Genomic DNA, 18,166 nt, shown 5'->3' on the forward strand with positions numbered 1-18,166 from the left:
GCTCATTTATACTTGCTTTAATGCCAACTTATGTGCTGCTACTTCAGGTCCTACAGTTAAAGGCGGTCAGGAGTGGATGTGAATCTACACGTCCGCGTAACACCACCGGTAGTAGGAGCAATCAGCCTGATTATACCCTTCCACCTGAATAAAACTTCCAAAATCCCCCAAAAGAACATACACAACATATTTAGCCCACTGGATGGTCCAAATTATTTTCAATAAATAAAATAAATAAACAAGCCTTCAACATTTCTCCATTTATACCCCTAGTAACAGAGCCTTATTAACGGCTGCAGAAAGGGATGATAGCTATTAATGAGTATATTGAAACTTCATTGGGGTCTCATAAAAACACACCAACAGCAAGCGTGGGCTCTGCTGGGTCGTCGCCTGGCGAAGCCCCCCGGCCAGGCCCCGGCTACTCGGCGGTGCCAGGCGGAGCTTAAGCTAAGCACCAAACGCGTGCCGAGCGTGGCCCAACAAAACCAAAGCAGAGGGGGCTACGTTCCTCCTGCCACGGCTCGCCCCACCGCTTCATTTGTATTTATAGCTGGCTTCTCCGCCATCTGTGCTTGCTGGCCCTCCCTTCATCTCGGAGGAGTTGGAGCGGCATTGTTTGAAGATCTGATTAAATAGCCAGAAAAAAGTAATCCATCACTTAAAAAGGGAAACGGAGACAGTTTACAATGGTGTCCCGTAGCTCTTTAGGATTTTCTTTTCATTTTCGTCTATTTTAATTTTAATCCAATGCCAAACATAATAAACAGCAACACAGACCGTAAAATTCACGGACAGCATTTCACTTGCTCTGACTAGCCGGGAGCAGCAATGAGTTATCCAGTTTCCCCCAGGATGATCCTAGCGCCAGATTAAACCCCACTACAGCAGGAGATGGCCTGTTTCCTTCAGATGTTCACGCGTGTAACCATAATTCAAGTCCACAAACCGAACGGGAGATTCGGCTTAAAAGAAAGCAGCAAGAAAACGAATGAAAACCAAAGGCAAAACAACTCCGCACCTCCCCACGGTGAGATGTGAAGCGGAGCGGGTTATTTCCGAGCGGGATGATGATCCCAGCCAGCCTTCCTCCGTATCACAGAGACGTCTTTTTTCTGCCAGTGAAATCTAGTTGGTAAGTGCCTTCTCGTTTTCACATTCATCCCTAAGGGAAGATAACCTCATCACCACCTCTGGCGACTGGACAGAGGGAAACGCTCATCTGGCAAGATCCAGGCGGAGGGCACGTACGAAGGTGGGAACCCAAATAAATATCTGCTTCTTGATCCCGATAGCCAACCACCAACCTCAGGTAGCCAATTAGCACTGCAGAGCAGGCTGGAGGGTCGCGCTAGCAGGAGGAGGATCATAATAATGACTCTATGGACATTATATTTCTTCTCCATTTACGCCCCTCCTGCATCTCCCACTAAGCTGCATAGCTTCATGGCTGCAAAGCGTCTGCGGCATGAGCATCTAGGTAAGAGGCAGAGAGGAGCTGAGAGGTCTCTGACAATTCCCCAGTTGCTACTGGAGTTGCTTTCAGGCAGTGGAGAGCAAATAAAGAAAAGAGGTTTATAAAGGAGATGCTGAAACTCAAGGGAGAAGGAATAAGAGGGAGGAGAGCTTCAAAGATGTGCAAAATCCAATTTCAGCCATTCATTCGGGACCACGACAGAAAACAGAGGGAGAAACCTTAGCCCTGTTCCCATTTTCATTCGCCTTAAGTACTTGCATGAAAGGGGACTTTGCAAACTGGGGATCTGAGGCTTCCAGTGGTGCTTACTCCTCACTTTTGCCTACCAGATGATCTCGGCTATGGCCACGCGGTACCGCCACCTCCCTCCGCGCTGCCTGGAACCACGCTGGAAAATAGTGCTCGTAACACAGCAGCTTGCAGGAGTGAACTCTGATGGATCTCAGCAAACATTCCTGCTCAGTGTTCAGACAGGAATCCTTAAGAGTCAGACTGCTGCAGCTAACAAGAACGAGGACCACGGCCATGCTTATTTCTCTATTTCCAGAAGGCCAGATTTTTGGCAAAGCTTTAAAACTTCACACTGATGCGGTGTGGAAACTTTTCAAGGGATTTCCCAAAGAAATTCTACGGTACGAGCTACCAGGCTGATTAACTGTAGGGCTGTCTCGATTGAGTATTTGTGGCCTACCAAGATTCTGCTCTTCCCAGTCCAAATCGCAGAACGAACAACGCTTCGGCATGCTCTCTTGTTCTCCGCTTACTGGCATAATCCATGAGAAGCAGGAGGTGTAACCTGCAGCCCAGCGCAGGTCATTAATCATTTACAACCCAGAAACTTTGACAGGCTTTTATCCATGTTTTACATATCATCTAGCTTAAGATGAAGACATCTTTCTGTTACTTAAAAACCCATAAAGCAGTAAACACTTATGCTGCTGCACAGTGCAGTCCATAAAACCAAACACCTATTAATTTCAGAGCAACAACAACAACAACAACAAAATTTCATCCTTCCAGCACGTAGACAAAAACCTTCTGATCTCAACAGCTGGCTGCACTTGACACCGCACTGCCAAACTGCTCTTTTTCTTCCCTTCCCTTTCCCCAAGACAAACGTTCTACAACGGCTCAATGCAGAACTACGTACAATATAATTCTCTATTTGCTTATGGGCTACTTTCTTCCATCACCTCACCCATTTGTGATCACCTTCTCACACTTCAGCAGGACAAAGCCCACCGCCAGACAGTAAGACGTTGCCGTTGGCTCTTGATGCAGGTTTAGTTGGCCTCCAGAGTCACTTCTAGAACCAAGGCCAGCATTTGTAATTGCCCCAGCGAACAAAATGCCTCAAGCTATCTGATAGCCTGGACACGCTTTTAACTACAGCCAGCCAGCTGGATAAGTAAGAGGGAGTAAAGAATAGTAGCTGCTCATTTGGGATTTTTATGTTAATAGCATTAATTACATCTACAATTCTGTTCGTCCTTCGCATCTTACCAGGCTCTGGGATGATTAGCTGTGCACTGGCCTGTGCATTTCCAGCTTCATTTTCAGCTACACACTGATAAAAACCTTCATCTGACTTTACCAAGCCCAGAATCCGTAAGTTGCTGCCACCCTAGAGAAACAGCAAAAGAAAAAGAAAGGAAGGGGAGAGAATTAATTAGAAAAACACCATCCAAAGTGAATGCGAATTATAAAACCTTTCCAGAACAGCTATTCTGCGAAACATGGTACTGTGTACGTAATCTCAGCTCCAGCTTACACAGCCCTGGTCCTTAGAGGGCTGTATCCATAAGCCCTTTCATCAGGACTCTCTCGACGCCTTGCGGTCTTTGCATTTTGTTTGATGGTGCCTACGGCCCAAGGGTGAGTTCCCTTTCCTGCACAGAGTCTGTCCGACGCCCTTCTCAAGACTTAAGCTCCAAATTACAGCCATCGCTCGAGTAGCGCTCTGAATTTTGTCCTGGCCCTTTGCTGCAGGGGAGATTTAGAAGAACTTTCAACTTCTGCATCTTTGAACAAATACTGTTCTGAAGGTCAAACCCTCCTTATGGCTTGAGGCCTGGAGATCCTCAAGAAAAGGTCACTCTACGCTTACTTCATTTGAAACAGATTTAACTTTTAATTTCTGTTAGCACAAGCAGAAACCAATTATGTTGAGTAAAAAATCTCAAGTGAGAGATATGCTCTGGCTGAAACGTACCTTCCGTTAACTATGAAGTGAAATAATTTTCTATCGCTTCCACCACACAACCGCGACAGCAATAGAGCTGTCCTTTCCTTGGAGAGCTTCTGGATGCTTTCTAATAAGCAATGATGTATAAAAAAAAAAAAGATTGAATTTGCTCTTGTATATGGCAGAATAAGTCTATCCTGCATGAAAACCACATGAGAAAGAACCTTTTTTTTTTTTTGGATAGGTAATTAAAAGACAGGATGATAATCAATATTATTTGTTACAAGGTGAAAAATTCGAAAGCGGTGAAGCAAGCCACGTCTCTGAACAAGCGGCACCTCGTGGCCTGTGGACATCTTCATAGTGGCTGAAGTTTTCAGGGGTGTTCCCCAACATCTCGGCTCACTTCCAAGTGACACTGCTTTCCGGAGAGGCCAGCTAAATCAACCCGTTTAGAAAACAGCATGAATTCGTAGCCCATATAACAGTGACATTTAAACTAAAAGAGGTTGGAGTCCTGGCTGGGGATGTTACTTTGGGTAGGGCGCACAACAATTCTCTCTGAAAAGTTGTAATTACGTCAAATGATCCTCACTGTTTTTAAGCCCTACAATTTCCTTGGAGAAGAGATCTACTATGTTTGTTCACCAGCGACAAATGGTCGGTAAGGCAAGTCATTAACACGTGGTAAACGGTATTATTAATAGCAACTCAGAGTACGACCTGACACTGTTACTTCTCCATGAGAAGACCAGGTTCAGCTCTCACTAAAACTGGGAGACAATGTCAACATACTTGACCTAACACAGCTCAACGTGCCTTATTTGTGTTAGGGGACAGCAGAAATTTTGTTTTCTTTGGGAAGACCTATAATTTTTATGATGGCAATGATCAGATCAAATATCAGAATACATTTCACAACTTAGTCAAAAAAATAAAATTTCTAATAAGTAAAAGCCAGATAATTACCACTATCTGAAAATAGTCGCTGGGAATGACCACTTCTCCATTCTTGATCCACTCCACCGTAGGAGCAGGCTTGCCAGACACGGCACATTCAAACTCAATATCCATACTCTCGTAGGCATAAAGGTTTGAAGGGCGAATTAAAAACCACGGTGGAACTGCAAAAAAGATGGGGAAAAAAAAAAAAATGAAAGTGGCAACAAGTGGATATAAATTAAGGCTTAGCAAGTAAATCATTTCAATAAGCCTGAAGAATATTAGACATAAATAGAAAACATATCTGTAAGTCAATTTATTCTCTTTAACACTGAGCCTATTAAAAATTAAATACTAGGGAAAGCATTTATTCTAGAAAATACGCTCAAACCGTTGATGTTAACATCTTTGTTTTTGCCAAAAGAATTAAAACCTCAACTTAGAAGGCACGTAAGGCTTATGTATAACAAAATATATATATAATTCTCACTAAGTGAGGATAGGGTAATAAAATCTCGCTCTTTTCAAAGGATCAGATGCCAACTGCGTACGTAACAAGGTCCAACAAGTCAACGTATGGACAGGCACACACAGGTACAAGACAAGACCGTTGACAAACGATACAGAATTAGAAGTATTTAGAGATGTTTTCACATAACCAAGGAGGACTTCTAGCTGGGTTTATAGAAGATGAGGAGGTAATCAATAAGCAGGAAATCTGTCCCCAGCGACTGGAAGAAGAAAAAGGTTGAATTATCTTTGCTGAAAATGAATTCTTATTAAGCTAGCAATTATCTGTTGCCTTGTATTACTATAATGTATTCACAGTTTTTCAGTATGCTGTGATATGCTAATTTAATTTAATTTCGTCATTATTGTAAAACTAGGATGATGGAAATTAGCAATTTGAGGAAAACTGTTAATAACGTCATATTTCTAATGAGCCCCCCCCAGCATCGCACTGAAAAACACACGCGAGAACTCGGCGGCACACGGACATTTTGCCAGTTTTTGTAGGGGAATGGTGGTCTCTGTTTTGAACATCCATAGTTGCCAGGAAGGCAGAATAGATTCATTTCCAAGCACCATCCATGACTTATCATTTCAGACAGAAAATCCAATTGTATTTCTTGAGCCATCACTCCCGATGTCTGATTATAGTATTTATAAAGCCATAATACCCCCAAACCCTCTAAACTAAAAGAAGGCGAAGATTACAAAAGAAATTGCACAGAAGCTAAGAAACGTTCGAATCAAGGCTGCCCACGCTTGCCTAACTCAGGCCCCCCGTTTGCAAGGATTACGGCGCGCTCCTCAATTACGCCATCAAATTCTGTTTCTTCGCAGCCTCCCTCGGCGCTCCGGGAGGACCCCGCTCACCCAAAGAGCGATTCGGGATTTAATTTCAAGCTTCCGATTTAGTACATGGCTTCGTGCTTTCTAGTTTTCAAACTTCTCTCTGCAAACAAAATGATTAATTTCCCAGTGTTTTTTATTTTTTTTTTTCCTCCGGTTCCTATTTCTACAATACCTGTGATATCCACAAATGTTTTTGAACTCGTAGGAGTTGGACACTAAGAGGTGCTACTAGCCAAGCTACCAGTGAAAGGGCAAAAGTACACCCCTCATTTTTCTTGTCTACTTAGGTATGATATAGAGCAGCCTATTATAGAGTACTCAATATACTAATGTGGGTTTTTTGCACATCGGACCAAAACGTCTCATTGGGGAGACAGAAAATAAGGAAAACACAGTTGCAACGTATGAACGCGTTGTGTAAGCAACCAAAGCCGTGGCCGGTAGGAATACTATGGCAGACATAAAAATTGTGTTCCTCAGGGTTTGCATTTCATCACCTTAACTGCAAAACTTTTTTTTTTTTTTTTAATTGACAATAGAGTTTTCAGCTTTGGTAATAAATGAAGACAGAGTCCTAGACATCATCGCCTCTTCAATCATGCACTCCCAATTAATCCCGAGTGCTCTCCAAACTTGCGTGCGCAATGAGGTAGAAATACTTTCGAGAACATGAGATTATTTTATTTTACAACTGCGTATAATGCATAAACCCAAGCAGATCAAAGTAAGGCTGCAAAGTTTTTACGCCAGCATTTTCTTGATTTTCGCTATTGGTTCTGCTTTTGAGCTAAAATTACCTAAGCATCTGCCCTGGGCCCCTCCAGCACTGTTCCCATACCCCATCTTCTCTATTCCCCTTTCGGATCGGTCCTTGTTTACCATATATTTAATAATTTAGGATACCTAGAAGCTCCCGATCCAGTTCGGATCAAACTCAACGCGTGCAAATTAAAACTGATGAGCTGTCCTGATTAACTTAGCTGCCTAATTTCCCATCAAAAAGGCTCAGATGGATGCACGCGTTTGGATCGGCAACGCTCCAGGCTGGGCTGCTCTTGCTCTGCGGCCGGACAGACATTAAATCAGGGGCTCCAGACCACACAGCCACAAGGCAGGAAATTTTGTAGATGATTTTTCAAACAAAACATCACTCATAAGAGAATACCGGTAACTAGGATGCTGATCAAGAGGTTTTTTCAAAAAATAGTATCGCTTACGCTAGAGATATACAAAAAGAGACAATTTAGTGGTGGAGTTATGAAGAATCAGCATTCAATAGGATGGCTCCAGGAAAAAGAAACAAAGCCATTTGGGTAAGAAAAAGCTGAAGAAAAAAATTTAAGACAGAATCACATTCATATGTTAATTTTTAACACTTTTTTTTTTTTTAACTAGAGTCCTAGTATAATTTATTCAACAAACTCACACAAAAACATCAGTATCTATGTAGTTTACAAACCATATAAGTTTTCAGAGCTCTGACAAAATCATAAACTACTCAATCTTCATTAGTGTGGTTTATTGCGATGTCACCAGAAGCCTGCAATTAATTTATAGACTGGTAATTCATCGATTCCTGCCAGTTATTCTTTACGACGCACAGGCTCCAGGACCCTGACCCCGCTGGCAAGCAGCTTTTCCCTCCCTCCACCAGAACTGTTGCTCCTCTCCCCCCACTTCTCTCCCCTTTTTTTTAATATTTGGCATTTTTCTAGACTGCTAGAAAGCTCGGTGCTTGCTTTTTTTATGGTTTATGTTCGGTATATGCGTATCTGGGTGTTGAGTTTCATACAAAATGGATGAATTTAGCAATTATAACGCACTCATCAACACCTTTCCTACAGCGGGGTAGGTGTGCCTACCTATTTTTCCTAAGGACACCATTAAAGCGAGTAATTTGCATAATTACTTTGGTCGAAATTATGCACTATTAAACACAGGTAAGGCACCACAAATAAGGACAACCTAAGACCCTAAAGCAGACAGATGTAACACGTTTAGACTGGAAATATGGATGCATGTATATATAAAATGTCAAGCACTATAAATATACATTCTATAAATATTTTATATATCAATAAATGTCAAACGCTGCCATATTTGCGCGCTCTGTGCTTTTTCTCAGTACTGAATATTTTAAAGGCGTGCATATGTGAAGAAAGGCTGGTGAGGAGGGTTGCAAAGGAAATAAAAACACGTGCTGTTTTCATGTTCCTTCTAATTATATGGTGGCAATATAAAAAGCTTGAACAAACTGCAGACTTTTTTTCCCCCCAAAACTTACAATGTTTCACAGAATTTTGTTGTGTGGTTTTTTTTTTTGTTTTTTTTTTTTTTTCCCCAGAAAATGCCTGTGAATTGTTGAAAAGTGGGAGTTCAGTGAGATTTTTTCCAGAGCAGCCTCGCACTGTAGGATGCTTATATCATACATTGCCCTGGCTCTGGGTGAAAGCCTTAAAAATCTATCTTCGGACAAAAATAATTTAAAATAACATCTCAGAAGGTTACGCTCATTCCATATCAGGATGAAAACACTTTCCTAAAAACTCATTTTCATTATTTCGCGTCAACCCAGCCCTATCAAAACGCCCCAGCTGCAGACTGAGGGTATTTTATACTAGATACTGTACCAAAAAAGGGAGGAAAAACCCTAAAAGGTTAATGGAGATCTATAAAAGATGGCCGCGAGATTTTGGCTTTAACAGAATTCATATCAGCAAGTAGTATCAAAGTCCTCACTAAACAGCTTCGGCTAAAGGATTAGGACAGACCCCAGTGTGCAACCCTACTGACTCGGGAGGGTTTCTATTCGTGTGAGTGGTGTAACTTAAATGAAATACAAGATCGGAGCTATTTTGCAGCTAAGTAGTTTTGTATAAAAGCGTACACAGAAGTGTAAAGTTCTACAGCAAGGGCACTTGGAGGGTGCTCGGTTACCGAGGTTGTCCCTTAGCAGACAGCACATCAGTACCTGGTATCGCAGGCTCTGAAATTCAAAATGCAAGAATTTATCCACGTGCCAGCAGATCCCCGACACCTCCGGGCGAGGAAGAGTGTTTCGTTTTCCGCAGCGCAAGAAAAAAAGCAAATTTGAAAACTACATTTAAAGCGTATACTTCTGTAAAGATCACCCTACAGCCCTGACCTTCACTTGCCCGAAGGTCCCTCGGGTGAAGAAGGTGCTCTGAAGTCCGGCCTGTTTGCAGGGCGGTACCGAAGCACGTCGTCATTCCGCACCGTCTTCTAAATAACTCCTCGAAAGGCTGCGTGGGAATTCGGCGATGCGGCGGAAAGCGGGTGCGGGTCTCGCGTCTCAAACACCGGCTTCGAACAAATGGGCTTTGCCCTTTAAGGACTTCAGCAGGCTGCGTTTATTACCAAAAATGTCAAAGATTGGTTGTAATGAGCCTGTAGCAGAGACTCAGGGACTAATCGAACACGTGCCAGCAGAAACAGCTAGTTTAGAGAGCCGCGTGTTGGGATGACCTCCCTCATTTCTAGAAATACCTTTTGCGAGATGACAGCTGACCTTGCGACAAAAGGAAACAATTTTAACTCGGAGAAATGCCAGCATTTCTTAATGCAAAGTGTCTTCTCTTTGCATGTTTGAATAAGGAATGTGTTTCTACTGACCCAAGAAAGATAACTGCTGTCAGCGAGTGCCCAACCCTGTCAGCCTTCTGAAGGGGAAGACTTTCAATTGCATGTACGTAAAGGGTGGCTTTGTCACCTCATAGATTCAAATCCTTTAAAAAAAAAAAAAAACAACAACAACAAAAAAAAAAACAACAAAACAACAAACCCTTGTACTTTTCACTGCTAACTTGCGCAAACCGTGAATTTAAAATAAAGTTACATCGAGTGAATGTGTCAGGTTGTGCCTGCCTTAAGGGGAGTCAGCACCTCAAAGCCAACAGAGTTCCTCCAGATCTAAAAATGACAGGAGAATTGGATTTTTATATGAACATATTTTTATATATATATATATATATATATATATATATATATATATTTACTACTCTTCCCTGTTATATATGGTAATTCAGGGACTGCGTTATTATTGCAAGAAGTTAAAGAAAAAAACTATGAGTGGTGGTAACTATGCACAGTGCTCTGGAAAGAGCGTGAGGAACAAAAAAGCCCTAAAACTCCATTAATGTGTCTTTGAAAAAGAGTAAATTAAAATTATTATCTTTCTGTCTCTTACCACAGGTCTGTATCCTTGTCTTACTCTAAAATCTGTGCCTGACAGGCAGAAAGACAATACGATCTCAATGTATCTCCCCTCAGAGACTTTAGAAATAAAAGAGAAATGAAGCTGTTGTTCTAGGTAAAACTGCATTCTTCACCTAAATAAAGGTATTGCTTGTCTTATTTAATGATTTAGATTATTTTCATGCTTCTTTAGTTCTCAACATGCAGGTCAGCTCGTACCACTACCGCAGAACAGCAGAAGTTCACGGTTCCCAAGAGAAAAAGAACTGAGCCACCAAAAATTCAAATGATACATCAACGCAATCAGGCGGGCACGGAAGAGGAGAAGATGCGGAGGCAACTCCCGCCCCTGGAGCAGGGCTTCTGTAGTCAAAGCGTTCTCACCAGAGACACGCATCCCGCTTTGTACTGAACGTATGACAGATGTATTTTGATCAGTCTGAATCTTCAGTGCCGCGGCTCAGCAAAACGTATCCTTGACCCTCAGCGTAACTTGGAGCAGGCTGGAAACTTCCAAAGTTGCCCATGGTTTCAAACCCATCCGTACAGTAAAATACTGGAAGCTTAACAGGCTGAGGAGAAAAGGCTAAGAAAGCGGAAAATCCACCAGAGGAGAGAGGACAGAAAACATCATCGCTTGTTTCCCGCTTGGCCTTTCCTACGGCAAGCTTTAGCCAACTGAAAAGCTGCTAATCTCTCCACTCTATCACTATATAAATGAAAAATAATCAAATTAAGAGGTTTTCTCTTCATTGCCGACGTTACTAAACGTACTCCTATTAATGAGTGCGCTGACGACACGCTTAAGGAAAAATACAATTTCAGCTTCAGAAATAATTATGAAGATTCTTCATCATTACATCCAGAAAATACAGAGAAAAGCAAAGCTTAACATTGCTCCTCCTTCTGCTTCCAAAGGTAGAAATCCTTCTGAAACGCTTTGATGACCTGTGCTATACTCGAACTGCTAAAAGGCGTGATCTTATCTAAATAAATAGGTACTTTCCCATGGATTTGTAGGAGCCAGCCCCTCACCCCAACGCAGAGGAAAAGGCGACACTGTTGATGTAAGGCAAACTCGTTATTGTCTCCGTATTGGTTCAAATTGCAGCTACCCCATGAAAACTCAAAAGGGATAAGATTACTTGTAAAGTTTTTCAGACCCCAGGACCATACCTCAATGAGAAGCAAGTAGAAAGAGGCTGGTAAGAAAATAGGATTTTATTAGACCATCACATCAATAATGATTTCATTCATAGATCAGGAAGCAAGGAAGAAATTCCTATTGCAAAATATTTCTTCCTCAGAGACGTTGCCGCTTTGTGTCATTTGCCTTTTTCCTAAAAATTCTTTTTAAAAACTTGCCAAGGGCATAATCTGGGTCTCATAATAAAATAAAAAAAAATAAACATAAAAAAAAAAAATCCCTCTTGGGTTTTTGGGGGGAGGGGGGGGAAGTTTGCATGGTCAGGTGGCTAATAACAGCTCCCACTTTATGGCCCTCCTGGTAGCCAGGCCCTAATAAGTTCAGCAAGGTGGATCACGATCCTGTGAAAGCGCCGGGAGCTCCATCTGGCTGCTGCTGGGCTACTGCAACGCCAGCGTTGAGGAGCAGACGCAGCAGTTATACGTGTTCAACCTCACAGAAAAAGCCTGTACAGTTGAAAAAGTATTGAAACCAGGTCGATGGAGGGCAAGTTTCAAGGTCTGGGTAGGGAACGCGTGCACACGCTCATCGACAAGTTTCTGTAGAGCACGCTCCGTATAATTTCTACGAGCAGTATTGAACAAAACCTAGCCACCTTGTAGACCACCATATTCTACCACAGTGCAGAATATTTCAGGATTAACGTAAATGTCTGTCAGTTTCTGAGCTTATAAACAATTCAGTCTTTCAAATGGATCCTAATACTAAAATGTTATTTTAACAACAATATTCCGCAGGACTTACGAAATACAAGGACTTCCCCACCCCCAGTAGAGACGTTAGCCACGGAGAGAGGATTTTTCCCCATTAAAACATTGTTTCACATATGACCACCAAGTTAAAAACAACATAAAGATAAAATAAAGCATCCCTGCCCCTTGTAACAGGTAAAAACGTTGGTCCAGCTCCTGAACGGGTTTGCCTGGCTGGAGACCACAGAAGCGGGACGCTAATAAATGTTCCTTTTACGTAATGCCCCGATAATGGACAGCCTGGGAAGAGAAAACTAAGGTCACCGATATTTGTCAATTTATAACTACCTAAAGATTTTATTTTATTGCTGCCTTTATGACTTATAGTACAGACAACAGTTATTGACCACACACCATCTGCCCTAGGAACAAATGAGCATTTCATAATTGTGTATTGGGTCAAACTTTATCTTTAGATGCATTAACGTTATTTCTGTCAACCCCTGGATAATAGGAACACATGCATCACGGAACAGGCTTTCAAAGGCTCATATGATACCGACAATTAGCTACATTTTGAGTAAATAACATGAAAGAGAAAATTAGATTGAAAGAAAGTTGCAGATAGAGCTGAATTACCTTCTTTTTTTTTTTTTTTTTTGAAATAACGTTTTGCCTGTGTGCCTAAGGATAGCCTAAAATGGATATTACGTTAACGGGAACGCAAAACTCTGAAACATAACATGAGGCCACAAAGACTTTCCAAGGTCTCAGAAGGCACACTTGGTGTTTTTTCTTCCTTTCCCTTCATAAAAACATCAAGATACTCTGAGTTAACTCAAGTACTTGTAGGCACCAACCTTCATCTCATCAAGAAAACCCAAGAAAAAACAAAAACGCCAGAATATTCTACAACTTTTCCTCCTGTGCATCTGTGCAAGAGGCAATATTTGTGGTTAGACAGAAAAATAACTGTTGACCCTGGATGCTGCACGATCCCTCTCCTGTTCCCCACGGTCCATCAAGGACCGGCAAAGGATCTTTTCCGGAGCTCTTTGCTGAGATTCGGGCTGACACCAGCACACACCATGCTATCAGACTCGATAACTGCAACTATCACGCATTTCATTTTGGGATCTCAAAGCAATTTATAGACATTAAATAATTCACAAGCATTTTACAGATAGATACACACACATAGAGTAAATGACTTGCTCAAGGTCATGTAACATATCAGTGACAGATAATTAAAAGCCAGTGTAATGAATAGATGTTCCTGTGAGATTTCTGTATATCTAAGACTCCCTTCCCTCTCCAGCTGGAAGAGAAAGCCGCCTCTTCGCAGGACGGATTTCCCAGGATTATTTTTGGACTTTTCTCTCCGAAACTCGGGATCTGCACATCTTCGCCGTGACTGCAGCCAGTAAAGCCACACCAGCCGGAGGCTGCTGTCACTGGAGCCCCGTTGGGCAGCGGGGACCGGCTCTCGTTTGAGAGCGGGTCAGTTAATGAGCCAGCACCACCCCGCTCCATACAGCTCTCCTCCTCCCCCAGCACTCCTCATTAAGGTTAAAAGCAACTGCTGTAACCTCATCAAAAAGAAAATTGGAGAGGCTGAAAACAGATAGAAATACAGTAGAAGCGAGGGGAGCACTGTATGAGTTTATTACCCTCTCTGTAGCAGTCCTGATCTCTAATAAAGGCTTTTTTTCTTGTTGTTATTCACAATTTCGTCGCTTTTCCACTTTTGCAATGCAGCGTTGGCGTAGAGGGACGTTTCGTAGCTTTCCCTGGGGCGAACGAGCCGGGCCGGAGGGAAGGTGGTGGCACAGCCAGGGGCAAGGCACCACCGCAGCTCCCCTGCCATTAATCTCCACTTCTTGTCAATGTTTTCATATTATTTTCCATTATATCCGAGGGCTGCAAAACCCATAACGACAGGCTGGGGAAACGAGACTCCACTGAGATAAAAAAATGCATGGAGGGAGGGAAAAACAACACCAAGAAGTACAACACGTTGGGAGTTGCTCACAGAAGGCGCCTTTAGAAACTTATCCTGGCCAATGCAGTGTTTTTAATTCAGTAGCACAATTTCCAAATAAAACTACCAAGAATTGGAGGCGTACGGAAAGTAGCTCACTGGATTCACGCAGCGACTCGGCCAGGTCTGCACACGGGCAGAACATGGAGCTGAGCTTGCTCAGGCTCATCGTCACACCCCAAAAGAACAAGGAAAGCACTCTTGTACCTTGAAAGCCTCCTCCGCTCTTGGAAGCGCAAAAAAAGAAAATAAAATATTTTTTTTAAAAAAGTATCGCAGCCCCTCTGTGTTTTCCTTGCTTTAATTGCATTCTATTACTCACCAAACCACTTTTCTCTTATAAGCAAACAAAATCCCCAGTTGATCACATATCAAAAACCTTTACAAAAGTACGCAAGCCGGTTTCTGGAACAACCCAAAACGTACATTAAGCCGTTAATCCACTGGAATCACCCCGTGGGTAGTTTGCCTGGCAGACTGAAATTCTGCCTGGAGGAGATCCAATACAAAAGACTGGCAACAGTTTGTCACTCTGCAAGAGGAACATATCGAGAAAGTATGCTGAAAAGGTGCTGATTTTTGAGCTATTTATTTGTACGGCCTCAATCTTCATTTTATCACCCTGTCTTAAAAGAAAGGGAAATGAGAAACTGAGAAGCAAACAGATAAGACAGGATATATATTACAGCAGTATACATAATATTGGACATGTTACTGCGGTCTGTTATGATGCTTACTATACTTTCAGACCCTTTGATGTACCTGGCAAATTAATGGGTGGATTCTCATATCATTTCTTTAGGCTGGTACATCAACTTCTAAATTAACTCCATTCAAACAAAATCGTTACCACAAACGGAGGACAGATGCTCAGAATGAGTACCTTGGAAAAGAAAGATTTGAGCTGTGCGTGAAAGGTTTTACAAACTAAGCTGGGTAGAACAGAGAGAATGAAGAAGTCACTGCCAGAAAGTAATAAAGACCTTCCGATTCCATTTTAAAAAAAAATATTCACGAGGAATTGCTGGCTTCCCAGCTACCACAGCCCCCAGGTCAAGGACAAGATAGCAGCAGTCTGCAGGGTGCGATGCCAGAGCTCTCCCAGTCCTCAGGACGAGAGGGAACGGCCTCAAGCTGCGCCAGGGCAGGGTTGGGTTGGATATTGGGAAAAACTTCTTCCCCGAAAGGGCTGTCAGGCCCTGGCCCAGGCTGCCCAGGGCAGGGGTTGAGCCTCCATCCCTGGGGGTATTTAAAGGACGGGTAGACGTGGTGCTCGAGGACATGGTTTAGTGGTGGGCTTGGCAGTGCTGGGTTAACGGTTGGACTCGGTGATCTTAAGGGTCTTTTCCAACCTTAACGATTCTATGATTCTATGATTTACCTGCCTCCTAACCCCAGGGGTCACCTTCTTTGAGAAGGAACTGCTCCTCATCCCAGCCAGGTGAACAAAGTAAGCTCTTTTTAAATTGACAATATGAGTTTTATCTCCCCGCCACATAATTAAGGAAGAGTCGGGAAGCGCAGGACGGGAGCCGTGGTGGTCACTGCCAGGTTATCATGCTCAGAAGTCAAGTGAAAATGTACCCTGCTCCACTCTACATCAGACTGACACCAGCTCTCATTTTAGATGTCAGGCCAGTTAGTGGATACGTCTGTCCATACCAGCCTTTAAATAAATAAAAAGTCATTTTGTCTTCCTTGTAGAGATAAGGCTAACAGCTAGCAAGCGCTAGGTCTTAATGAAAGCATCTAAAAGCTCCATTTAGTTTAAAAACTAAAAGCATACACTAGGCAGATTTATTTTGGTTTATTTGGTTAACAATCCTACCTGCCAACTCTGCACATAAATGCGAGCAAAAGCAGATTATGAATTATGGAAAAGACTGAGGATGCTTTTGGTGCAGCTGGCACGAACCTGCCGCTCTACCGGCTGCTCTGGCGCGGGATGACCTTCGTTGTCGGCACTAAAAGTGATGTGCAGATAGATGAAAGGGACTCCAAGTAGCCCTTGCAGCTACAGGCACTCCATTACACCCCCCGCTGCTGCTGCTCTGGGTGAGGCAGTTGCATTTTGATCAAAGAGAAAGGAATCAACAAGCTCTAATTCGATTAGCAAGCAAAAACGTCAAATGATTTTTAAGTAATCCAAGGTCACCGAGAATAAAAGCGACCGAGGTATACACGCACTGTTCACCAAAATATAAATCAAATAGCTATTCTCTTGATAGCAGCTAAGTCGCCTACTCCAGGAACCAAAAGCATAACTCTTAGTTTTCCATTAATTCACCCAAAAGGCAGAACTAAAGCAGCTGACAGCTCTTGTACCACACGGCGAGATGGAATGGGGTGAAGACTGCCATAGAGACCTTGCTCTAGCCCTCTTTCCCCAGATTCCCTGTGTGCGACCACCAAAACAGAGGGAGAAAAAAAGGAACGTGGGTTGCTTCAGGAAAGCAGGGAGAAGGGCGGGATGAAGGCAGCGCGCCTCCCGCCGCCCTGCGTCCCGCATCTGGGGGAGACCACGTCAAGCTGGCACCAGCCAAGCGCCAAGCCAACGGAGGATGGCGCCTCCCGAAACACACTTACGCGGCTCAGAGGGCGACCAGAAAAGGGGGAATAAATGAAAACTAAGAGCTAGGTTTTAGAAAACACCATGCTTTGTTCAATTCTTCCCCAGGATAAGACACGTTAATGTTTAAAAACTGATATAAATTAAACAGACTAAAGCAACGTGCGTTCTATGTCTGCACAATGTCCTCCAGCGCGCTGCTTCCAAATCTCAGCGTTGATATACCACAAACCGCACAAATGTAGCTTGAACGGATCGAGCGAGTTGAATTACTGTCAGCCAGTGTCACAGGCAGTTCAGTTCTTCCAACTGCCTTAACCTTTGATGCAAAAGTAATAATAGTTTAATTGCTGTGACACGTTTCGCCTGTAGATATTAATGGGTTTGCAATACCCAAGTGAAGGAGATTGACACCTCGCTGTCATTTTACCAACGGGAAAAATGAGAGCACGTGGATCAGACTTATCAGGAGGGTATGTTACGATGATCTAGTCCGACCTAACGTATAAATCAGAGTAGGACTTTCCTGAATTAATCACTTTTTAATTACTGTGTACATTTTAGGAAACTCATTCATATTTTCCTAGTGATACAAAATACACCACGGCCCTTGGTACATTCTTCTATTGATTAATTATTCTCATTTAAGAAAAAAAGTATTATCTTACTTCTAGTCTACACTTGTCCTTTTTCAACAGTGGATGTTCTTCATATCTTTGTCAGGTAGACTGTACAGCTCCATTATTATATTTCTGTTCTTTGCACAGAGAGCTACAGACCATGATCAAACCACTCCGTAACCTTTTTTGACAAATTAAATAAATAAAAGGGGCTCTTTCATCTTAAGTATCTTTTCCAATTCTTTAACCAACCTCATGGTTCACCCTGGACGCTTTTATCACTTCTTTAATTTTCTTCTTGAACTACGGATGCAATTCTTCAGCAGGGTTTTCCCCAGCGCCAGGTACAGAGGTGCCAGCCTTACCCAAGGGTCCCATTTTCATAAATCCCCAAAAACCGCATCAACAGTTTTGGCCGCTGCGTTGTGCTGGGTGCGACGTTCAGCTGCTCCGCAGCCTTGACCCTCACAACTTTCCCAGTCTGTATTTTCCAGCAAAGCCTGCAGCCTGTGCAGCTGGCCTCTTTAATCCAGAGTACACATCCACACGCACAGCATTTGCTTGTACCGAGCTCCCCTAATTCCTCTAGATCAATCACTGACAGGTTTTCTTCATTAATTCCTACTCTCACAAAATAACATATCTGTGCTTGTGTTATCTATGAACTTTGGCAATGCTTTGTTTTCTTGCAGGTCACGGATCAAAATATTAGAAAACCATTTTATCCAACGTGGAGCCCACAACCACCGAGGCATCCCATCGGCCTTTTCGAACCTCAGCACACAAGCAGCTCTCCTCCTGTTTTCTATCATTTCCCACTATTTCAAGAACTACTAAAAAAAGAACATCTATCATTTCG

At 42.8% G+C, this 18,166-nt stretch overlaps 1 protein-coding gene across 1 annotated transcript in view; it reads right to left on the reverse strand.

Annotated features, from left to right (window-relative positions):
- DCC (DCC netrin 1 receptor) overlaps positions 1-18,166 on the reverse strand; it is a gene marked incomplete at both ends in the record, with an annotated part of 597,951 nt that overhangs the window by 229,055 nt on the left and 350,730 nt on the right. Inside the window, 2 exons of the mRNA XM_082336600.1 lie at positions 2,981-3,101; positions 4,632-4,786. Of these exons, the coding sequence (XP_082192726.1) occupies positions 2,981-3,101; positions 4,632-4,786 (276 nt within the window). The remainder of the gene's footprint in view (positions 1-2,980; positions 3,102-4,631; positions 4,787-18,166) is intronic.

The sequence above is a fragment of the Platalea leucorodia genome (genome assembly GCF_965183815.1).
Source record: "Platalea leucorodia genome assembly, chromosome: Z".
Classification (NCBI taxonomy): Eukaryota; Metazoa; Chordata; class Aves; order Pelecaniformes; family Threskiornithidae; genus Platalea; species Platalea leucorodia.